At 42.4% G+C, this 25,704-nt stretch overlaps 1 protein-coding gene across 5 annotated transcripts in view; it reads right to left on the bottom strand.

The window, feature by feature from the left end:
• supt3h (SPT3 homolog, SAGA and STAGA complex component) overlaps positions 1-25,704 on the bottom strand; it is a 220,782-nt gene that overhangs the window by 47,513 nt on the left and 147,565 nt on the right. For all 5 annotated transcript variants that reach the window (XM_060934555.1, XM_060934552.1, XM_060934554.1 and 2 more), the window contains 3 exons: positions 14,770-14,856; positions 14,441-14,534; positions 7,112-7,248 (listed from right to left, as the gene is read on the bottom strand). In XM_060934555.1, coding sequence (XP_060790538.1) covers positions 7,112-7,248; positions 14,441-14,534; positions 14,770-14,856 — 318 coding nt within the window. The remainder of the gene's footprint in view (positions 1-7,111; positions 7,249-14,440; positions 14,535-14,769; positions 14,857-25,704) is intronic.

Here is a 25,704-nt window from a genome sequence, read left to right as displayed (position 1 = left end):
GGATAGAACGCGATTTCCACTTGTCGATTGCTGTGCCGATATTCACCATCGACCGTCTCCTTTGGGCATCACTTGCTATTTTCCTTCGCTTCTTTTCCGAAGCTGACAATCGCGTTCTATCCGCCATTGCTGATAATCTGTGCCACGTCACACGTGACGTGGTACACAAGAAGGGGAACCTGCCGATGACATCACGTTTCACTACTGCGCAGAAATTAAAAGGGTCGGTGACTTCTCATCTCATCTCATCTCATTATCTCTAGCCGCTTTATCCTGTTCTACAGGGTCGCAGGCAAGCTGGAGCCTATCCCAGCTGACTACGGGCGAAAGGCGGGGTACACCCTGGACAAGTCGCCAGGTCATCACAGGGCTGACACATAGACACAGACAACCATTCACACTCACATTCACACCTACGGTCAATTTAGAGTCACCAGTTAACCTAACCTGCATGTCTTTGGACTGTGGGGGAAACCGGAGCACCCGGAGGAAACCCACGGGGAGAACATGCAAACTCCGCACAGAAAGGCCCTCGCCGGCCCCGGGGCTCGAACCCGGACCTTCTTGCTGTGAGGCGACAGCGCTAACCAGGTAGGTGACTTTGGTCACAAAATTAATATACTTGTTGTCAAAAAATTATGTTTGATATATCATTTTGAAGCTAAAAGATTTCTCTGCCTAGTCATGTTGTCATAAAATATATTGTATTTTATGCCAAAAAAATACATCCAATGGTGGAATGGCACTTTAAGACCTGTAATACGACAGCAGGGAAGGGTTATATATGAATAATATCATGGTACAAGTAGGCACAATCGCCATCGAAGCTTAACTGCCTGACAAAGATGTACAATGTGGTCAACGGCACAATAGATTCATTCAGAGAGTAAGCGTTAGTGTTTAAATTGCTTATCTGTTCCTCCTGTAATAAGCTCTTCCATCACCCTGCCAGGCATCTGGAGCAATCAGATGGCATACTGGCTTTTTTTTTTCCCCCGTTTTTTTTTTTTTTTTGAAAGCGCAAACTTGGGCAGTGATTTACCGTAAGTGTCATATCAAACTCAGAATACAAAATGCACCATCTGAGATTCAGTCAGTATTAGTGTGAGTCACGTGGCATAGTGGAATATCACAAGAGACCTACTGTCTTTATAGACGTTAAGAGAGCACTGAGCTATAACAAACCCGCTTAATAGCAACCAAACAGGCCTCACTTTGAATTTACAGCTCAACCTGTTAAATTGCAGGTCAGAACCTATAATTAGACATTTCCTTATCCTGGACCAATTTCATACTTGCGTAGAGCACGCCGTTTGAGCTTTCGAGCAGCGAGCGTGCTGTAAAAAAAACGGCAAACCCAACAGACTTTCAGGGTTTAGCAGGGTGTGCATTGTTAAAAAGGACTTGTGGTTTATGGCTCTCCCTTTAAACCGGCGTTCTACAGGTTCGACTTCTCCAGAGTCCAAGACAGCGCTGGCTTTGTAGACAGGTCGGAGGGAGGCATTGCACAGCATCTCGTCCTCCAGCCGGCGGACAGTCTGACATCCAGCCCGAGCTCGGGGCTCAGTGCCCAAAACGAGGCTGCAGAGATCACTTTCAGCCCACCCAAACCAACCGGAGCCTTTTTATTTAGTTAGCTGGCAGTCGTTAGAAATTCCATCTTCGAAAATACATATTAATGACGCCGAGTGCTGGAACTGTGATTTCTATTAGTGTCGCTAACAGGCGAGCAGAGGGCTCGTTTGCAGTGCAGAAGGGGAATTCGCAGCAGCCTCGGCGTCTGCGTTCGGCTCCAAATTGAGCCGAGAGCGATAGACGCTGGAGCCACTGAACTTAAATAACTCTTGTCGAGCAGTCAGCCAGAGACAGGAGAAATGTTATGACTGTGGCTCATTGACGGAAAAGCGTGGCAGGGGGATTTTACATTTGAATACTATGTTTAGCCGCTGATTAAATCAAAACTTCAAAACTCACCTGGTAATAGCCAGAATATACCCACAACTGAAGCAGAGCCGTGTGATTCAACATTGACAAATATTTGATTTGGCTCCTGTGTGCTTTCATGCGATGCCAGTGTGGTCTGGATAAAGAGAATCGCCAATTTGTACTCGAGATAGGAGTAATAGAGACTTCCATAGGCCATACCTCAAAATACACTTTGGATAGCTCGCTAGTGACTGAAACATCAAATCCTCATTTGTATGTCTGGGACGACCTGGGGTGTTCTCGGAGTAGAACAGACTTTCAGGCAATATTTTCATTCTGCACAATCACTATCAAACGCCTGTATGGATACTTAAGAATTACTCAGGCACTGCGTCAGTGTTGAGAGGCTCTGGATGCTGCCGGGGGGCTGCTTTTAATGGCTCTTACCAAAACACTCTTAGGCTGAAGGGAATTCAAGTAAGACACCTGATGCTACTTAGAGCTTGGAGAAGACCACAGAATAATATCCTAAAGCACCACAATTATCCCAGTCAGCAGGAGAAGGAAGGAGTCAACTCGCAAAATCCATTACGCGCTCACAGTGTTGTGATAAAGGTGTTTTATTATTTCTTTGATTCCTCATAAGGTTAAGTAATTGTGCACAGAAACATGCGTTCTGATAAATCCTAACGCTTCCACTGACCCATGTGCCATAATTAAGAAACTGTTCTTTGATTTCTGTAAAACAGAAATAGCACATAAAATGCACACACACACACACACACACACACACACACACACACACACACACACACACAAGGGTAAGTCAAAAAGTTCAAAGACAAATAGAAAAAAATCTTTATTTATGAAAATAACAAAGCTATTTCTCTACATATCCTCCATTTAGGTCTAAACACTTCTGCAAGTGATGTTTCCTTTGGAGAATTCCTTCTCTGTATTCCTTTTTTTTAATTCTTTTGAATTCCTTTTGAAATTATAACATCTGTCTTAGAACTTTTTGACTTACATACACACACACACACACATATATATATATATGAGTGATTCCACGCTTATGGGTACTGAAATGGGGACATGAACTTATTTTTAAAAATTCACCTAAAACCATTTCGTTTTTTTACCATCAGGTCACAAAACATGTAATCTTTAATGAATGATATGTTAAAAGATAACTTTAATTTTCTGAGATGTAATAAAAACATATTTCTATGCCAAAGTCAGAACGTAACAGAAGTGTTGTGGACATATATATTCTCAATTTTAACAATGTAGAATTACTTTTTGAAACATAGGAAGGTGATGTTTTAGCAAATATAATTAATAAACATGTGTAGTAGAATAAACATACACATTCTTTCAATAAGATTAACATGGTATATAGCTAGATTGTAATTAATTTGTAACAGACGCGAGATGGACAATCGTAACAGAAGTAATGTAACAGACATCATTTTGGAACTCATAGGCTTGACTTTGGCATATAAATATGTTTTTATTACATCTCAGAAAATTAAAGTTATCTTTTAACATATCATTCATTAAAGATTACATGTTTTGTGACCTGATGGTTAAAAAAAGAAATGGTTTTAGGTGAATAAGTTCATGTCCCCATTTCAGTACCCATAAGCGTGGAATCACTCATATATATATATATATATATATATATATATACACACACATACATATACACACACACACAGACAGACACATTATATACATACCTCATATATATATAGGTCCGTCTCAGAAACTGGTCTCTCATTTGGGACATTATGGTCAAAAAATAAATTTTCTAATTTTACTTTTTTTTTTTTTGCATTTACCTAACACTCAATGTTTCTTCTGTCATGTTTAATAAGAATAAAGATAGTATCTTGCTTTATCTGGCCTCCACTGTGGAAAACCTTTTTGATTACAATTCAAATGCGTTTGTAAAATTGATTTCCATATAAAATAACTACAGCATGAAGAATTAAAGCCCCTCCTTCACAGATGAGTGAAAATATTGAATAAATTTCCTCTTTTTGATTGCTTGGGTTAAAAATGCCAAGTTATGATGACTGAATTGATTATTCACTTAAATATGAATAATATGATACAGTTTGGGTATTTGATATGGCGAAATAGGACACAATGGAAAAATCAAGAACACACCGGAAAGATGAGAATAACGGCGCTGGTAAAAGAACAGCGACTGTACCGGCTGAAGGTCGCGCGGGTCTCTGCTGCGGCGCGCGAGCAACGGGACATCACTACCGCACCGGACGGAGCGCGAGGCAGGGGCGGGGCAAAATGACTGGCCGTAGATTCTATCAAAAGTTCGATCTAAATTGACCATGGTTGCAAAATATTGCCCAAAAATATGCAAACACTACGAAATATGAAAGTAAGATGAAAAAGAAACATTCTATTGCCTTATACTGCAAAACTAAAACAAAATAAAACTCAAAACTCACCTTTTCAGTGATAACGTCCGAACAGATCACCCGCGTAACAGAAAGACCGCAAATGGAAGCACGATCAACTTCTAACTGTTGGAGTGGAAAATTCCATTCTACACATGCAAATTGTTAATGTATGTCCTTCCCTGCACACAAATAACACGCTACGGTAAAAAATAGACCACAACTCATTTTATAGCTCAGAAATTCATACAAGACCAGCTACCATCGTAACATATTCTGTAAGAAACATATTCTATACCTAACTTTCAGCTTTCATTTTAAAAAACAAAATCGCAGATTTATAACTAAATGTTTATATGGCGTAGTGATTTTAAGTTACTACTTTTGGTGAGGTCGTGACCTTGACCCTGAGGCTTTCCGTTTAGATCAAAACACACGATCGTATTGGTTTTGGGTATGCAGAAAATGGAGTTACGACGGTGATCAAATATTTTGTATGATGTTTTATTACGGTTATGATTATTCTGTGAGCGCACCAATCCTTAGGTGTATAAAGTTACAACTTAAAATACAATTAGTGATAACTGTAGACTTTTCAGTGGACTACAACCTTTTTAAGGGAACGCGATGTAGTCGACCATTTATCATGTCCCAGATCGAGCCGCCATTTTTCCACAAATTTGCAGAATTTTTGCCAAATTCTGAATAGAGTATTCACATCAAAGATTTAGTTTTATCTGTATTATTTCTTTCAACGTTTTATTTCAGATTAAAACCAACATCACCATTCAAAACCGTATAGTTTACTGACTATGGGTATATTTAGTGGGGTACCCCCAACAGTACCCAGTTTCTGAGACAGACCCATTTTTATATATATATATATATATATATATATATATATATATATATATATATATATATATATATACACACACACACACACACACAAGGTATGTATATATAATATGTATATAATGTGTGCGTATATATATACACACACACATACACGGAGAGTTAAAAACAGGTTCTAATATAGTGGAGAAAGTTCAAAACCCATTGTGAAATATGAAAAATACATTTCCCTGGAGTCCCAGAATAGCATTCTCTGAAGACTTCTGTCATCATAGTATTAATGCCAAAACAATGTAGATCCCACACAACATGACAAAGGGATTTTTAAGCATTCCCATCTGAATGTAGCCAAGAAAATAACAGATTGTCAAAAGATCTTAGAGGGTCCACGAGAAGACTGATGGTCTGCCTGAAGAAATCCTATCCACATACCATTGACAAAAAAAAAAAAAAAAGAGGCCATTGCAGTCTGATCAAGACTATAAGCGCGCGGCTAAATTATAACCCTGTCTGACCTGATGCATGGCAGTCATGGCTGCCAGTTCAGAGGACTGGGCATTCACCAAACGGTTGGACCTTAAGTTGCGGGTTTGGAAATGCCGTAAAATAGCGTCCATGGTATTTACACAAGTGTTGCCATATATTTACATCACCCAGAAACCTTTGGAGAGTCAATGGAGGATATAGCAGAATGCTTTGAAAAGGGGCCATTTACTGTAAAGAGGAACTATATTGAAGAAAACTTGGTGAGTAGTGGAGAAATGCACAAAGCCAACCGAAAAAAAAAACCCTAAATAAAAATGCTTGAGACATATTACTAGACACAGTCAAATTAAATTCCAATAGTCTGTCGTTTTCAAGGAAATGCACTTTTTTTTTTTTCTGGCCAGAGCTGACAGTGCCTAAGGAGCAGAGGCTGCATGAAGATAAAGCAGCTCGGTGCACTGTGGGTAAGCCATAAAACTGCTCCATGGGGCTTCATGAGCAGTGCAAAGTGGGAGGCCCTGAAGGATACGGTTGCTTATACCCCAAAAGATCGTCCTGATAGCTAAAACACACCCATTAAAACACTTGGTAGGAACAAAGTTTTGGAGGAAAACCACAGGCTTTCTGGGCAACAGCCAGAATGACTCGGGCTTGGTTTTAATTGAAACAGGGTATATAAATTCTCATGGCGATACCACCCCCTTTTTCTGAACACGTCCATGGTTCAGTCAGTTAATTACATCTTTCAGTCAGGGCCCTTTATTTCAATTGGCAGAGTGAGGACAAACGGATGTTATAGAACGCTCCCTTACTTTTCCTCTCGAATAGTGCTGAGCCAAGTCAGAGCTGGGGATTGCAAAATGGTTGAGGGCTTGGCATATGCGTCTCTGCGTCCAGCATTTTGCCTTGTTAACGTTTGTTCTAACAGAGTGCATGGCCTGAAAAGCACTGACACTGCCTTTCTAATGACACCGGACAGGCCACGGCTAAACTTTCTCACCTCCTTCCTGAGTTTTTCTCATTTGCATGTCGGCCTGTGTGCAACGGAAAGTCGATGGATATAGCATTGCGGTGGAAAAGTCTGCTAAAATGTTCAGTCTAGGAGTGGACAAGGACAAAAAGAAACAGAAGGACCTTATGACAGGCCTTTGAGGTCTGGCTGCTTGTCTTCGGTGGAACCTGAACACTTTAACTACTCTTTCGGTGCAGACAGACTATCAAGTGTTCCTGTGGTCAGAGGGCGCATTTAACATGTATAAACACCTTGTTGAAGTGAGATCCGATTCCCAAATGAGAAACCCTGTGTCTAATCATACAGGTACGCTACACAACTCTCTCTCTTTCTCTCTGACCACAAGACTCTCTCTCTCTCAGCTCTGCATATATCAGGGCCTGTCAGCGTTCTTCATCCCACTCACCTCCATCCTCTCCTGCTTGACTTCATCCACCTCATCGTCCTCTAGCATTGTCAGGAATTCCCCTGTCTGGTCGATGGAGCCCAGGAAGTCCAGTGCCAGCTTCTGCCTCTTATTGGCACTACTGCTGGAGAATTTGTCTGAATGTGGATGGACACACACACACACACACATATTCTAGTGTCCACATCTGTAGGCCATCTGGCCTTGTTTACACCTGAGCTGTAATGGGACGGGCCTGAGGCGCTGCCCACTCAACCATCGTCTCCCCTAACTCTGTGTAAGAACACTGCCCGGTACTATGTACAGTATGCCCACAGAAGAAACAGGCTTTTCCATATTGTAGAGCCAATATCTACACTCTCTCGACATCACTCTGTCACTGCTCTAATAACTATTAGCCGTATTAGCTGTTGAACCTGTCCTGAAGCAAACCATGATGTGTAGTTACAAGGAAATTATTAGCAACCGAGAAAGAAAACGTAGAATAACGAGGGCATAAAAATAACCCTGACTCCACATTTATAAAACATTTTCATTCGAGGAAACAAAACTATGGTAAATATGAAATGTAAAGTTATGTTAAACGTTCTTACATTTCATTCCAAAGATTGCTCACTTCCTGGCTAAAGTTCAACACGCATAATCAGCTCCAAGTCCCAAAGGCTTAATACAGCCCACCAAGACAAACCGCTTTTCACTCTACAAAATGTAGCGAACCGCTGCTAATTAAATCCCTACAGCATTGCGCTGGGAAAATGAATAGAAAGAAATGTTAATTAAATGAGGGGAAACGCAGTGATCAAATGCATCTTTGTGAAGTAATGTCTGCTTGACATGACATAAATAGCCTCAGAAAATGTTTAATCAGGGAGACAGGACTCATGACACCTTAATAACAGCACTTTTATGGGGCTCGAATTTCCTGGTGCTGGCATGGCTTGAGCCTCGAACAGAACCATAATTGTGGACTTCCTATGTAAACGGGCGATTCAATCAAAATGGTTAAAAAGAAGAAGAAGAAAAAAAAAAGGCATTTTGTGTAAACTTGCTTTCAAACGGTACAAATATGCTGATGCACGTAATTAGAACTATATTTTTTGGCTTTAATGTTTTCTAAATGTTTCTACGTTTGCCATTTGATGCAGTGGTGTGTTTACAGGAATAAAAGAGCTTGGAAAATCTTGGTTTGGGTGAACGGTAAACAAAACTAATCTGCAGTGATGAAACAGAGCATTCAAATCTACCAAAATAAACAGGAGGGGAAAAAAAAACAGATGCCATCTTTGATCCACCAACAATGACCCACAAAATTCAGCGCTAAAGAAAAATGCGGACTGGACTAGTTTACAAACTACTGAAATTTACTCGAGCTTACATGATTTGCTTTGCAAGTCAGGATGCATCACTGTAAAATTCCGTCCCTGTTTTCCCTCTTAAAGACGCGTCCGAGTTCTCCAGATTAACCTTAAGCCTAGGTCACAACCGGACGTACGATTTTTTGGCCGTGCGATTTTTGGCGTTTCCCAAATCGCTGCGGTTTTTTTGTTCGTGGAGAAAGACGCACGTTGGCCGTAAAGGCCTCCGCATGCTCTTGCGACAAGGCTTTCGCAGATAGCTTTTCGCAGACAGTTGTAATTTATCGTTGAGCGGGGAGTAATAGGCGTGCGCGATGTTATTCACCGCCACAACGCAAGGGGGCGCGAAGTCGCGAACAGGGTCGCAGGCAAGCTGGAGCCTATCCCAGCTGACTACGGGCGAAAGGCGGGGTACACCCTGGACAAGTCGCCAGGTCATCACAGGGCTGACACATAGACACAGACAACCATTCACACTCACATTCACACCTACGGTCAATTTAGAGTCACCAGTTAACCTAACCTGCATGTCTTTGGACTGTGGGGGAAACCGGAGCACCCGGAGGAAACCCACGCGGACATGGGGAGAACATGCAAACTCCACACAGGAAGGCCCTCGCCGGCCACGGGGCTCGAACCCGGACCTTCTTGCTGTGAGGCGACAGCGCTAACCACTACACCACCGTGCTGCCCTGGCCAGATATTTTGTGAGATATTACAGAAATAAACATACATCACAATGACCAAATTTCAGAGGGAACTAAATTTCACTGATTTTATGAAATCGAAAGGCCGTCTAGCGTTAAAACCAACTTTAGCTTCTTTGGAAGCATGGAAGGCTACAAAGAACTCAAGAGATGCACCATTAAAATGCAAACCTGGACGATGAAAGCAAATGCTCACACAAAGCATGATGCTGTCATTTCTACTGATTGGAAGGATTCCCTCAGGGGAAGCTGGCTGCTCTGTGCATGCGTACACTGGGGTCATTATCAAATGAGCTTTGAATCCCTCCCCCTCCCCAAGTCTGAAGGCCTCTGCATGCTCTTGCGACAAGGCTTTCACAGAGAGCTTTTCGCAGACAGTTGTAATTTATCGTTGAGCGGGGAGTAATAGGCGTGCGCGATGTTATTCACCACCACAACGCAAGGGGGCGCGAAGTCGTGAAATCGCTAGTAGTAGTTGGTGGGTGTGGTTAGTGGAGTGTTTATCCTCCGGTTACTTATAATGACTAGAACTGGAGTGGTATAGATGTACGTGCTTCCTCACTTCCTCGATCAACCGCTCTTCGTGCTGCTCCATCTTCGCTCGTGTTTTTAAAAATGGCGGTCGTGAAAACAAACCAAACCGGGAAAGTAGGGAAGCGGAAGTGCGTGTACAGCGGATGTAGAGTGGACCAATCAGAGCCCTCTTGTCTGCGACGCTGTCTGCGAGGCTTCTGCGGTGGTCACAATTTTTGGGAGGTGCGCGCAGAGCGTCTGCGAAGGTGGGGGGGCTACGCAGACGCTATCTGCGACACCGTCTGCGAGGACTGGGTTGTCAGCATAAATTGGCCTTAAGTTTGTCTTGCAGCCTGAAAAAAACGTAAGCGCCCGTAGAGTTTGTTTGACATGACAAAGAACCTCTGCGGCCGGTCTACGGCTCGAAAATCAGCACGTCACACGCGCGCCCTCCGTGCATTTCTTGCACGTAGACCGGCTGTAGGAGCACGTACGGCCGGTTGTGACCGAGGCATTATGGATGCTTTCTTAACCACAAGTCCACCCTGAAACACATGAAATGTGTTTATATTGAAATATTCATATATGATATGATTAGTGATTGGGGTACACATTTCTTGGTTGTACTGTTGTTATTCCTGTGCGAATGCAGCAGTGGAGTTTAAATGGAGAAAAAAAAAAATTCGACAAGCTCAACCGTGCGGAATAACGATCAGGTTTCACTGTTAGCTCGTAATAATCTCGCTCAACGTTCTCCAGTGATGTTTAACATCATATTAATGAGAGGTAGTCGAAACAATAAACACTTGAGTCGAAGCTTCAGAATGCAACGCAGCTCTTACAATGCAGAACTCAAAACCCGCTGATGGTGGTATGAGCATGGATATGAGCAGGCGAGAGAGACTGACAGACTAAAGCGCTGCTGCATCGTTCTCTTTCGGTAGAGATGAATTCCCACGGGTGCCACTATCAGCAGGAAGTCGAACAGCACTGGGATTAATGTAAGAAACTGTTAACCAAAGTGAAATTAGACCAAATTGCCAGTGAATGAATTTTAAACCAGAAAAGTCTCTGTATTTCATCATAAAAGAGTGGATTTTTCATTTAAAGAAGAACTGAAGGCAAACTTTTCTCTCTCTAGCCGCTTTATCCTGTTCTACAGGGTCGCAGGCAAGCTGGAGCCTATCCCAGCTGACTACGGGCGAAAGGCGGGGTACACCCTGGACAAGTCGCCAGGTCATCACAGGGCTGACACATAGACACAGACAACCATTCACACTCACATTCACACCTACGGTCAATTTAGAGTCACCAGTTAACCTAACCTGCATGTCTTTGGACTGTGGGGGAAACCGGAGCACCCGGAGGAAACCCACGCGGACACGGGGAGAACATGCAAACTCCGCACAGAAAGGCCCTCGCCGGCCCCGGGGCTCGAACCCAGGACCTTCTTGCTGTGAGGCGACAGCGCTAACCACTACACCACCGTGCCGCCCCCCTGAAGGCAAACTTTTTATCATCAAAATTCTATTTCTCTCATTTTATTAAATATAGGAATGCATTTTTGATAGTACCGAACGTAAGTCTTACATATATGATACTGATTTATGTTTCATGTTTTCAGGGCTTGTCTTGTTCTTCTGTTGCAGAAATAAATATTGTTTTTAAAAATAAATGTCAAAAAAAAAAAAAAGATGTATTTTTGTTTAAATAACTCAGTTATACCCCTAGAAAACATATCAGTATTGCCTTGATCCGTGTACTTGAAAACTTGCCGAAATACCACAGAATTTTAGGGCAAAAGGAAATTCAAGGGGGGCAAAAATTTTTGAGGCCATTTAAGGTGTCAAAAATTAACGTCGAGGCCCGTCCTAAAGCAGGACCCACTGACTAAAGGTGTTGAGGTAATTATAGAAACAGAGCTTAAAAGTGACCAAATGATGTTTACAGGAGAACTAAAGGCAATTTTTTTTAATCAGAATTCTATTTATCTCATTTTATTAAATATCGGAATGCATTTTTGATCGATATTTTGTCGCTGCTATAGCAAGTTATAAGTGTTTGAAATATGCTCTGTAATATATCAGTCCGTATGTCAAAGCGATGGCTGTAAACGAGATTCGTTGAGACCTGTGTGAGACGTCGTAGGACGGAAGTAAAACGTACAGCGGAAATCAAAGTGACCGACATCTGCCAACGTTGTCAAAAGGCGTGCGCGCCCTCTTTCGAATGCTGATGTAATCAAGCTGGAAGTTTTGTTTGTTTTGACAGCAATCAGGAAAGTTTGAAAAAAGTAGGCAGTAATCATCATTTAAACTCGTTTTTGTCCAATATTTCAATTGGAAAACAGTTTTCAAAATGGCGGCACTGACACCTGGCTGACGCTTCACGTTTCGAAGTCTCGCACAAGTCTCGTGAAGATCGCGCAAATAAGCGACACCTGCCGTCGACCAAACGACCTAAATTCAACACGGCTAAAAACCGAATAGGCCGATAAGCGTAATCATTAATTGCAATTAGTTGCCAATACGAGTCGCGATATAAGGTTACTAAAACCGAAAACATAATTGAATAACACGTTAATTAAGAAATAAAGCAAGTTTAAAAATGACTTCAGTTCTCCTTTAACAACTCTAAGGGCCCGGTCCCACAACACCGATAACTATACCTAATAACTCCAACTCTGACTATACCTATCCCTGAGTTTAGTTCCAGTCTGGAGCAGTCACACCACAACTATAATCCCGACTAGAATATCAGCTGGTCCTGACACTCAAATGCATGCAACTTAGGAACGGTCATGGAAGTTTTTTCCAAGTAGTAGCACATTATTCCGGGTCATACTGTACAGCTTGGACTTCAAAACAACCCATGTACATACTCCGGTGGTTGATATAATACGGATAGGTCACGGACTACAGAAATATAATAAAAAAGGATACAAAATGACGCATGGTTATGGATTTTAATACGGATGCATCACAGATGCTAATAATTTACGGATTGGTTACGGACGTTTCAGTATATTACAGATTGGTTACCGATTTCATACGGATGATGCATCACGGATAAAAAAAAATTAAGAAGTCTAAAACAATGAAATGTTTGGACTGCTGAAATTCATAGTTAAAATATCTTACCTGCATTTATATGTTTATTAATTTACTACTGATATTTCATGAAAAAAAAAAATCACATATCCGTGAATAAAAGATCCGTGCTTTGTATTATATATTTTTTTATTTTCCGTGAATCTGTATTCTGTGACTTTATGATGCAACAAGGATGCTCGGGAAAAACAGCATGTGCTTCGACAACGTCGGATGTAAACAATTACCTGATTGGTCAGATGTTTTATCGGATCGGGTCTAGTCCTGGAAGGGGAAAAAAAAAAAAACGCTCCAGAAGCAATCTCGCCGATACGGCTAAACCCAGGCCCGGGCTATAGGTATATCGTGATCGTTCTGGTGTGACCACCAACCATATAAACTGCAGGGGACCCATTTATTTATTTATTTATAGTTATCAGTATTGTGAGACCGGGCCTTAATTGTATGCTATATGTTACATGAACGACCCTGACTCAGCATGATATTTTAATAGCGCTGTAATCACAACCTGCTGCTGTAGGAACATCTCAGGCAGTGGATGTCTTGCTCCTGATGCACAGAGAAAGAAAAGGGGGAATAAAGGACAAGCGGTAGCAGCAGTGGGTCACAGCGAGCACACTGGTTAGGCTGTGGGTACGGTTCAGTGTGGGACGCTCCTCGCAGCGGTTTTCATAGCCTAACGTGCTCAGGGAATTACTGCAGGGGTCAGGACAGAGACAGTGTGGTCAGAGTCAGCCTGGTTGCTTTCAGCCACGCTTCTGCTGTGTCCCCGAAACTGCCACCGCACACGCAGCACAGCCGGGAGAGCGAGAACAGCCGTGGTGCTTCCCCCAGGCCTCACAGGGAGGAATCGGGGCAACGGGGTCTACAGCAGAGCTCGAGACTCAACCCGTGCTTTTATGGAAAACACAAAAAGTACGAAAAGTGTATTTCCAAATCCAGTTTTCCTGACAGGAGGAGGTTCATTTGGGGAAACGTCAACCTTTTCAGAGCCAATTTGAGCACAACACAAACGCTGGGGGAGCAAAAACATTAAACAGAGCAGCCCATCAGACTTCTCGTGGAAAAAAAAAGGGGGGGGGGGGGGGGGAGAAAAAAAAAGTCTGAATTTGCGCGCACAGACATGCAGACTCCTTCTCAATCGACTGCGTGGAGCGCTCGCTCTGAATGCCGCATTTAACATTATTCCATCTCTCAAGTTACAGGCCAGATGAGGAGCAAAGATCCTAATGATACTCATCATGACATGAAACGGCACTGCAGCGTCTTTGCGGATGATTTTCCTCTCCCGTTCTTCGTTTCACTATGATATTGATGGAGAACTAGCAGAGGGAGAGGTGGAACGCTATGCAAAGAGGAGGCATGCCAAAGCTTCCGCCTGCATTCTGGTAATGACTCTTGCTGATTGACTGTGGCATACAAAATTACCTTGGCTGACTCCAATCATTATGTATCCCTTCATCATTTAAAGCTCTTACTGAATGGTGAAATTCAGTTGGTGCAAAGGGGGAACGGTTTTTAAAAAAAAAAATTAAAAAAAAAATAAAAAATGCCTTCTTCTAGGCAGAACGTCATAAACTTACCCTGGAGCTAAAATGGAAGTGGCCAATATTTTGCTTAAGTAAAGATGATTTATGAATCTACCCGAGTCCAGTGGCTCTTCATCGTCGAGGGTTTTCATCAGTTTGGATTTGTAATCTCGAAACTGCATGTACTTAAGGAGTCTTCGCAATTTCTTCTAAAAGAAAGGGGCACAAGAGGAAAAGCAGTGAAGCAGAGAAGGTACACTGTCGTTACTTTCACAATGCAAGGGTGGAGGCCTGATTGTACAAGTTCCGATGATTCCAATCATACCGCATACTGGAGTAATCAGCTATCATTTACTGCGAGAGCACACATCAGCATGAGCCTGTTGGGCGTGTTTGTTTTCGCTAGCAATGTGCTCTCCGAGTGTGTTCATGTGTTCTTTTTACCTTGTCTTTCCTCATAAGGAAGATGATATCTTCTGGTGAGATGACCCTGGCTCCTCGCAGGAGAGCCACCTCGGCTGCCTGGTGGAGCTGCAGAGAGAGTGAAGAGGTGCCCAGAAAACAACCTTTCAGTCCTGAACAAAAAGCTTCCGTCAACAGACAACAAGATGTTTTTGTTCAACGTTCTGCCAGTCAATGCAAGTCGGATGAATGAGTCACAGCATCTGCTGTTTAAAATCCTTGAGGGCCTTGATAAGAAAACCACATATTTTTCAGAGCAGCACTTTCATAGTCACATAGGGTCTCCATAAACTTCAGACAATTTTGGCAGAGGTAGCGTTTGTTTTGCTTTCTCAGCACTCAAATATGACAGCACAGCTGTCCTTGCCTTCAGGATAAACACGAAAAGAGGCCAGTAGTGGAAAATAAGTGTTAGTCAGCCAGCTAGTCAATGCCACCTTCCAGGTGCCCAGCCTGGGAACTGCAAAATAACAATAATTACAGTACCGTTCAAAAGTTTGGGGTCACTTTGAAATGTCCTTATTTTTGAAAGAAAAGCACTGTTCTTTTCAATGAAGATCACTTTAAACCAGGGCTTTGAACCAGAATTTTTTTCCTATTGGTTCGTTCCGAACAGAAACGGAATTTTAACGTTTCCGGTTTTGGGTTCCACCATTAAATAGACGTTCCCGAACCGGTTAGAACAAAAAAATTTCGTTCCCGGAACGGTTAATTACGTTCCCTGTCAGCTGTTTAACAAATGGCTATAAAATTATGTCTCTGTCTCATCCAGCTTAAGCCAAATGTAGGCTAATTCTATTACAACCTTCATTAAATAAGACAAGAAATAATTCAAAACAATTATTATTTCAAATGTTGGCGATTTGGATTCTCAGTATGTCTTCCCATCTACACAAACAGAAAAAGTGCCAAAAATGAAAGATAATTCGTTTAGTGTGTTACCAAAGGCTAGTCAGGCCCTATGCATTGATAGGCTAACAGAGGTTAACGTCATTTAATGTTCGCGAGCCTCTCATTAACGTGGACAAATATATTGATATCGTGTTTGAAATTGACGTTTTTGAATAACGATAGACTGCAATATTTACCTCTTATTTAAGATGTGGAGACGTGATAGTAGTCCACCCTCCCGCTCTCTCCATTCAGTCAGCGAACGTCACACAGGAAGTGAACCCCAGCGGGTCATAGAAACTTGCGCAGGAGAAGAATGACTTTTTTATTTGTAGGCTACGGAAACTTTGAGGAACGAAATAAAAACCGGTATTAACCGGTTACCATTATTTTTAATAAGCGTTTCTGTTCCGGAACATAAAAAATAATAAAGTTTCTGGTTTCGTTTCTGTTCCATGTGAAATAGAAAAAGTTCCTGGTTTTCGTTTTCGTTCCTTGAACCGGTTCAAAGCCCTGCTTTAAACTAATCAGAAATCCACTCTATACATTGCTAATGTGGTAAATGACTATTCTAGCTGCAAATGTCTGGTTTTTGGTGCAATATCTCCATAGGTGTATAGAGGCCCATTTCCAGCAACTCTCACTCCAGTGTTCTAATGGTACAATGTGTTTGCTCATTGCCTCAGAAGGCTAATGGATGATTAGAAAACCCTTGTACAATCATGTTAGCACAGCTGAAAACAGTTGAGCTCTTTAGAGAAGCTATAAAACTGACCTTCCTTTGAGCAGATTGAGTTTCTGGAGCATCACGTTTGTGGGGTCGATTAAATGCTCAAAATGGCCAGAAAAATATGTCTCGACTATATTTTCGATTCATTTTACAACTTATGGTGGTAAATAAAAGTGTGACTTTTCATGGAAAACATAAAATTCTCTGGGTGACCCCAAACTTTTGAACGGTAGTGTAAAAAAAAAATACGTCAATCACAAGCAAACGAACTAAAATTAACCTCAACATATTATTCAGCGACTACTATAAATATAAAACAGCAAGAAAACCTGCCACAATATTTTTACAATGCCGTTAATGTGTCAAATTTCTTCTGGACTGTCTTGTAAAGCCCCGAATAGATTCTATGAATATCCCTGTGCCAGTCAAAAAGCAACAAGACACTACACACGGTTCAGCCTCGCATGTCAGAGTTGTGGTAATTAATATGTGTCAAGACCTACTGCATACACTTTATAAAATATAATGGCCTTATTCATCTTCCTTATTGGGTTATGACTAAAAGAAGTACACAGGGATGTTACATTCATATGGAAACAATCTTTACCAGCATGAGGAAAGGCGCGAGCGAGCGAGCGAGCAAGAGAGAGAGAGAGAGAGAGAGAGAGAGAATGAATGAAGCTTAGACACAGCCATTTCATATTATTGCCAAAAAGAGCAGAAACACCTCATCCATCACTGTCACCTTCGCCTGAAAATGATAGCTGTCTACACAAATCAGTAAATCAAATGAACTCTTTGGAAATAAGGAACTTTATGGAAAGACTACAGGATCAACTTACCGATATTTTTAACCCTAAACTTACACCAGGAAGAAAAGGAGCATAATGGGTAAAGTTAAACCGGTCATTTAAATCCATTTAAAACCAGCAGGGTTCTGTAAGCCCTCATTAGTACAGGTAATGATCTGAGAGATGCTTTAGGGTTTAAGAGACAAAAATACAAATGCATGCAAATGGGGAAAAGAAAAACAACGTGGATATTTCCAGACCAAAGGTGGGATGCGTCTGAGCAGCAGTTTAGTCGGCGCTGGAGTTTTGAATGAGGCATCTGCCATTTTTGAATAAAAATACTGCAGACAGGAAGTCCATACAAAGGCTCTGAACACCAGTCCTGTGACTCGGGTAAAAGTGTGAAGATAATCCTGTATTTTTTTTTTTGTGTGCATGAAATAGGATACTTTTAAACGTATTAAAGCTTTAAATGCTGACTAGGAAATCATTTCAGAGGAAAGCAATGAAATCAAAATGTACAGCATCATTTAAAAAAAAAAAAAAACCACTAGGGCTAAAAATGCATTCTGCAATTCCTGATATTAGAATAAAGAAATATTTATCCTCGTGGTGTATCTGCTCTATTCATTTTTTTTTTTCAGTGCTGTAATGTGCGTTTTATTCCTGGAACTGGCTGTAATTATTATTTTTTCAAATCCTGAACTTCGTTAATTAAAATATAGACCTTCGAAGGGTCTTGGCAGGGGCTGGATCTAGAAATACATGCATGCAATTCTTAGAAGATTGTAAACATTTGTTGGTCATAAAATATGTTTGCTTGCAAATGTGGATCTCAGCGTGGAGTTCTGGAGGTAGAATGGGCCTCACACATGCAATCACAGGGCGAGCATTTAAAAAAGTACGGGCTCAGAGAGCTTCATTTAGTTCTTTCTGGCCTGGCGTCTTTCCAATGTTGACAGACTGACTGCCATATCTGTCCCACCATTTAACAGGGAAATAGTTTTTAATAGACAAAAATGGCTTTAAGTACACCTCTCATCCTTCACTCTCCAAACGTAACCGAGCTCAAACACCTACGAGGCTGGCTCATCCGGGGAATTATTATTATTTACCAAGACTTGTATTATTACAGGATTATAAAATTATTTACCGTACCTCTGCGCTCGTGAAAGTAAACGAGAGGCACAATTAAGCACTTTATAATGATTTAATATCGGAGAGAAATATGGAAAAGATCTTCCTCGCTCCGAGGACCGTAACTGCAAATTGTAACAGAAAGCAATGCGTCGTTTTTTTTTTTTAAAACCACACTGCAAACACGTTGATCGCTCTTTACACCCCCGAAATCTAATTTCTTTAATCTAATTTCATTTTTAAAGCTCCGGTTCTCCATTCATTTTCGTCCCAGAGGTTTCCTTATGATCTGTTTTATTAGCTGTAATCTAAATACAAACTTACACTCCAGCAGCTCTGACCGGATTTAACCCAAATTAAGAGGAAAGAGGAATGACCCGGGCCCTACTTTTCCTCAGCTGCCCTTTTAAAGCTAGTTTTTCCATGCCATTTGAAGTCGCTGGCTCACCAAACAGATTGGGTGAAATAACAGATTAATTTTGGTAATTGCTCTAATTTTACACTCGATGAAAGCAGTCTCCTGAGCTGCGAGGCTGAATGATGTCGGCTGAGTTATTTCATTTGGGATGGCTCACAGTCTCGGTGAACAGTGAGATCTCTGTGGTTTATTCCCAGCAGCTCAGAAGCAGGCTCTGTTGACAGTTTACTCGAGCGGCGAAGGACTGTTTTACCATTTCTGGGATGCCTCAGCTATCACTCTACACAGGCATTCATAAGAGGGAGAGTGTTTTTCTCCATTTTGATATTGCAGGAGAAGCCATGGCCAGACACGAGTGCAGACAGGAGCAGGAGGATAAACACTAATGACCACTGTAGTCAACTTAACCTTTGGCCTCAGCGAGGAAAGGCTTTCCTTTTAGGAAATGAGGCCGAGAACCTTAATGAATCCTCTTTTTTTTTATGTGAAATAAAGCTCATGCATTAGTGTTTGAAATAAGCCTTGACTAAAGAGTTCACTAAATCAGTGCAATCAGCGGACAAAACTCCTAGCTAGTATAGAAGTACGCAAGTTGGATGAAGCTCGCTAGTCCCGGGCCCTAATTACAGGGATCGTTTTTAATTAACGCACGTTTTTAAGCGACGCTGGCCTCAGAGGGCTGGTTCATGTCACATTACAGTGTGGGAGGAAAAAAGACTGGCTCTCGTGCAACAGAATGGCAGAAGTCAAATAAACAAACCAGCTGAACATAATTTCCTCAGTGCCGCTACTGCTCTGTTTTGAAACGAAATCCATTATTTGATTACACGGGGGAAAGGTAAGCGGAAGACCGGGGCAGTGTTCCAGTCCCATCGTCCTTGTAAGCATCAATTAAACCATTTCCTTTGAAAGCGGAGAAAACGACGACGTTTCGCGTTTGCACAACTCGCCTCCCAGACAGATTATTCAGCTGCACAGCCTTAAAAATAAAAAATGGCTCGAAAACCAACCTTGGCAATTCAAACACATGATTACGTTTCCAATGTAAACTTAATTAGTGGATGTTTCGCATGTGTCAGCGTCTGGATTATATCACAGGTAACCTTGTTTGATAAGCTTATATGAGGTTGTTAAAGCTTATGGGATCTGGGCAACAGGTCATTTTATTAGCTGTGGCTGTACGATGTTCGCTGGGCTGCTACTGCATTCACTGTTTGATATAATTACATGGGGGGAAAAAAAAGAAAAGAAAAGAGGGGAAAACGCTTGTCGTAAACAGTTATGGGAGAAATTATCAAAGCACGCTCGCTATCAGAGGAACGGGAATTCCGAGAACGTTTGCACTGATTAAATGTTTTGCTTGTTCTTTGCAGTTTAATGACATTGTTTAGAAAGCAGCATTATCAATGTTTTGCGAAACTGAGCGTCCCTGAGAGCTCGCCAATTGGGTAAATAAAACAAGTGTTTCCTATTTTAGACGCGAGACAGAAAGTGAGCAACAGTGTTGTACAGAAATGACTGTGCCGTCAAGCACGGGACATGATGAAGACACCTGCTGCACTCGCTGTCTGGCACACACTGACCTTTACTACACTCGTCAACACTGTTAAACCTTGGTAACCTGCTCGGAAGGTTATGGAGTTACACTGAGACCTGAGACAGCTACGTTCATAAAAAAAAAATAAGTGAATTTACAGATAAGGCCCCGGTCACACTGCCTGAACTTTGCTGGAGTGTTCCTGGAGCGGTGAAAAAAATTCATCACCACTCGTAACCGTTCACCACCGTTTAACAAAAGTTGGCCCCCGTTAAAGCAATGCCGTATACGCTCGGCCACCGCTGATGTTTCTCGAGGGGCCCTCCTACTGCTCCAAATGTTTTGAGCTACACAAAATATTGCGAGCGGTGAGGAGGGGGCAATTTTCCACCCCAGCAAAGTTCACCCCCGCTCCACCAACGCCCAGTCAAAGTTTGGCACCGCTAGACGCAAGTTCGTGGACGCTTGGGTCTGCTAGGCCAACGCAGAAATCTTGAACGCTGGACCACCGCTGCTTCGCCAGCGTTGCCCGGGCGGCGATTAAACGTTGCACAAACTTCGGTGGAGCGGTTGTAAGCGTTTTACGAGCGGACACGGGGTTGCTGGAACGGTGTCGGGCGTTGAAGCAGCTATCCATGGCAGCGATGAACTTTGGTTTGGCGTTCGTATAGAGGTGTCGGAGCGGGACCAGAATTTGGCTATAAATACGGGGAGAAATGGACCAGGAGCTCATTTGGAATTGAGCTGCCGTTGAGTTCAGACCTCATCTATATCGAATTTGCTCAAAGTTACAGTAAAACTGTATCACCATGGATGCTGAGAGACTTGCTATGATTGGTGCTAAACCAACTTTATACCCCCGCCGAGCCAAAGCCCGCATGCGCAGAACGCCGCTATACCAACGCTCGCGTCACCGCTAAACCAACGCTTGCTACCGCTAAACCAACGCTAAAGCAACGCCGGCTTCAGCGGTGCACCGCTAAGCCAACGCCCGTGTTTTCGATTTTTTTCCCATTTTGTGCGCGGTGACGAGCGTTGTCGAAATTCGGCCCCCCCTCCCTACTGTTCAAGGAACGCTCCAGCAAAAGTTCGGGCGGTGTGACCGGGGCCTAACGTGGATGCAGTCCTTGGATGAACTCCTACACAATTTTGACTCTGTGTAAATATGAACGAAGCTGACAGGCACAATACACACACACAGACATACATTTTATATATATATGCGCCTTTGATAAAGCAACCAGTTACTGCAAAGTAAGATGAGACCGCACAGGGAGCGAGGATGTAAAGCTCCTTGCTTGCTGTGGAAAAAGGATACCGAGAACATATATTCAAGCAAAATACACCCCTCATTTATCCTGCCTTGGCAATGCAGAGACTAATTGATCTAGGCATTCGTAAACCTCTGATGTATGTCAGTATGAGCACCTGGACGAGAGATGACAGGCATGCTTCCACAACCCAAACCATTTTGACTCCAAATATCCGGTGAGCCATCGCTCACGGTGGAGTGTGTCTGGGCTCGGGGTGGCTCCAGCAGCGCTGCGTTGCAGTCTGGGCCTGGCAGAAAACCTCCTAACCAGAGCGACCACAGGCCACGCGCATGAATACACTTCTATTACACTCACACCGACCTGAGGACTCGAGCAGCCCCTCAGCAGTTCTTAACTGGCTCAAAAAAAAAAAAAATCTCAAGTTAAATATATCTGGATCATCATTAACTCAGACCACCCATCAGGTTCTTAGGTGGAAAGCAGAATCTACAAAATAAACAGGCAACTAAATGTCATAAAAAAAAAAAAAGCAACCGAGTAAACAGAATATATAAACAAAAACAGGCCTGGAGAGTTCTGCTGCTGAAAGTTCCTTTATTCAGCCCCAGCATCCCGATCCAGAGAAATCACACTCTGGATTTTTCACGCTTGTCCTGCAAATAATAAGGATGTGAGTTTGAATTTCTGCAGAAATTCGATGTCGTTTTAGTGAGCATGGATGCCACACCTTGGTCCCCCCCCACCGTTACTAAATTAAATCTGTCATAATAAAAACAAGGCGTTAAAATTCCCCAAGATAAAGAAGACGTATGCGTATACTGCTCAGATTTAAAGTGCCATTCCACCACTGGATGTATTCTTTGGCATAAAATACAATATATTTTATGACAACATGACTAGACAGAGAAATCTTTTAGCTTCAAAATGATATATCAAACATAATTTTTTGACAACGACAAGTATATTAATTTTGCGACCAAAGTCACCTACCCTTTTAATTTCCGCGCGGTAGTGAAACGTGATGTCATCGGCAGGTTCCCCTTCTTGCGTACCACGTCACGTGTGACGTGGCACAGATTATCAGCAATGGCGGATAGAACGCGATTGTCAGCTTCGGAAAAGAAGCGAAGGAAAATAGCAAGTGATGCCCAAAGGAGACGGTCGATGGTGAATATCGGCACAGCAATCGACAAGTGGAACTCGCGTTCTATCTGCCGTCGCTGATAATCTGTGCCACGTCACACGTGACGTGGTACGCAAGAAGGGGAACCTGCCGATGACATCACGTTTCACTACCGCGCGGAAATTAAAAGGGTAGGTGACTTCGGTCGCAAAATTAATATACTTGTCGTTGTCAAAAAATTATGTTTGATATATCATTTTGAAGCTCAAAGATTTCTCTGTCTAGTCATCTCATCTCATCTCATCTCATTATCTCTAGCCGCTTTATCCTTCTACAGGGTCACAGGCAAGCTGGAGCCTATCCCAGCTGACTACGGGCGAAAGGTGGGGTACACCCTGGACAAGTCGCCAGGTCATCACAGGGCTGACACATAGACACAGACAACCATTCACACTCACATTCACACCTACGCTCAATTTAGAGTCACCAGTTAACCTAACCTGCATGTCTTTGGACTGTGGAGGAAACCGGAGCACCCGGAGGAAACCCACGCGGACACGGGGAGAACATGCAAACTCCACACAGAAAGGCCCTCGCCGGCCCCGGGCTCGAACCCAGGACCTTCTTGCTGTGAGGCGACAGCGCTAACCACTACACCACCGTGCCGCCCTCTGTTTAGTCATGTTGTCATAAAATATATTGCATTTTATACCAAAAAAATACATCCAATGGTGGAATGGCACTTTAAAACAAGGCGGTCATACGAACAAGCATTTTTCTAAACTCTAAACAAGTTCAAGAACAAGCTTTACCACCTTGACGACTGGTAATTAAGCTGATACGTACAAATTAATAGACTCATGATTGTATTCATTACCGACACAGGCGCTGGTCATTTTCGCACGTCCTTATCAAATTTACAACAGTAGACCATGTTGAAATAGTCATATAATGAAATTGCAATCGTAGCTTTAAAAAAAAAAAGAAAAGACCCAGGGGATTGATAGAAACTCTGGAAGCAGAGAGCGTCCGGAGGAATAAGTGCCTATGAAAGCAGAGCCTGCCAACTTTTGCACCTGGCGTTATAAGAAGCAGCCAAGTGAACTCTGTTTCACATGCAGGCAAAATGTGAAGTCTTTTCACGGTGCTGTTTGGGTTTCTGGGTGAAATCAGACGACTACAGACGTCTGGGGGAGGACGCACACTGAATTAACTGCCTTCTCCCTCCACACATTACAAGAATGAATTACTCATATTCTGTCCATTTTCTTTAAGCATTAATAGGGCTGTGGACGTGTGCCTGCAGAAACATCACGCTCTTATAGGAGGATGTGAGTTATATCGTGTCATGAGCAAATATAAAACACCCGAATTTCCGTGCAAGCGAGCCGCGTGTCAATCTTAAAGAGACGTTAAATATCAAGAGCAGAAAAGTTATTGTGAAGATGCTCGGTCCTACAAAGCTCTTACTGTACTCAGAGTCATCACTCACTCAGAAATGTGTGTGAAAAGCACTAGGGGTCAGTGTAAGGATCCCATTCGCAGTCTCTGAACACTACCATGGAAAATATGCAAAACTACATCATTTGCCTTCAAATCTCAGTGTGAACATCCTGAATAGTACTTTCTAGATTGTTCAGGCATATCGAGGGAGAGTAATCGTCATTGCAGTGGGTTTAAAAAGAAAAAAAAAAAAACGTTTGTTGTAGATGATTTTCGCTCAACAACTTATCAAGAACTACAGCATGCTGGAGAAAACAAACGGCTTGAGAACATACCGGCATACACACTACGAACGGCAAGGACCTGTGATGAGGAACTCAAATAGTTACAGTTATGGTCAGAAGTTTACATACAGTCATCTTGGATACAAATGTCATGGCGATATTTGGGCTTTCGGTAATTTCTTTGAACTGTTCTTTTTCTGTGGTAGAATGTACAGCATACCGTACGTCTTTAATCAACACAGGGTCAAAATTATACATACAGGGTCAAAAGTTGACATGCACTCACTTAGATTATTAATTCAGAGGTGCTTTGGAATTAATAAACTTCCAAAACGTCTCTTATCTTGCCACGGTCGAGGTCTCTTAACTTCCTGTTAGTGATTATGATTGACTACAGCTGGTAACTTCTCTGTACCTTCATAGAAAGGGTTTGTTTACAGCACTCATTGGATTGACCCACACACAGTAAAATGGGAAAGTCCAAGGAGCTCAGTGCAGATCTGAGAAAGAGGATCACAGATATACACAACTCCGGAATGTCTCTTGGAGCCATTTCTAAGCGACTGCAAATTCCAAGATCAGTTCAAACAATTGTATCCAAGTTATTGTGAGGTGTAGCCACTTTGCCAAGCCACTTTGCTTCAAGAAAACCCAAACTGTCACCCTCAGCTGAAAAGAAATTGGTTTGGATGGTCAGGAACAACCTGGGAACCACCATGGCACAGCCCTGCCATGAACTGGAAGCTGATGGATCACTGTCTACAGTTCAGATCACCATGGACTAAGAGGCTGCTATCCAAGAAATAACCCCCTGCTCCAAAATTGACACCTTCAAGCTTAACTAAAGTTTGAAGCTGACTACATGGACAAAGAAAAAAGCCTTCTGGAGGAAAGCTGTATGGTCAGATGAGACAAAGATTGAGTTGTTTGGCCACAATGACCACCATGCACAGAGGGACACTGTACCAGCTGGTGGTGGTGGTAGGAGCATCATGCTCTGGGGCTGTTTTGCTGCCAGTGGAACTGGTTCATTGCACAAAGTGGATGGAATAATGAAGGAGGAGGACTACATCAGAATTCTTCAGCATAAACCATCAGAAACTTGAACACGACTTGGGACTTACAAGAGGACAATGAACCCAAACACGCATCAGAGCTGGTTGTGGAGGATAAAGCAGGCTAACAGTAAGCTTAAAACAAGTCCTGACTTCAACCCTATTGAAAATATATGGACCATTGCTTATAAGTCGAGTCCATGCGAAGAAAAAACAAATTTAATTGAATTCTAC

The sequence above is a fragment of the Neoarius graeffei genome, chromosome 11 (genome assembly GCF_027579695.1).
Source record: "Neoarius graeffei isolate fNeoGra1 chromosome 11, fNeoGra1.pri, whole genome shotgun sequence".
NCBI lineage: Eukaryota > Metazoa > Chordata > Actinopteri > Siluriformes > Ariidae > Neoarius > Neoarius graeffei.
Note: the sequence above shows the minus strand (reverse complement) of the source record. Positions and strands in the feature narration are given on the sequence as shown.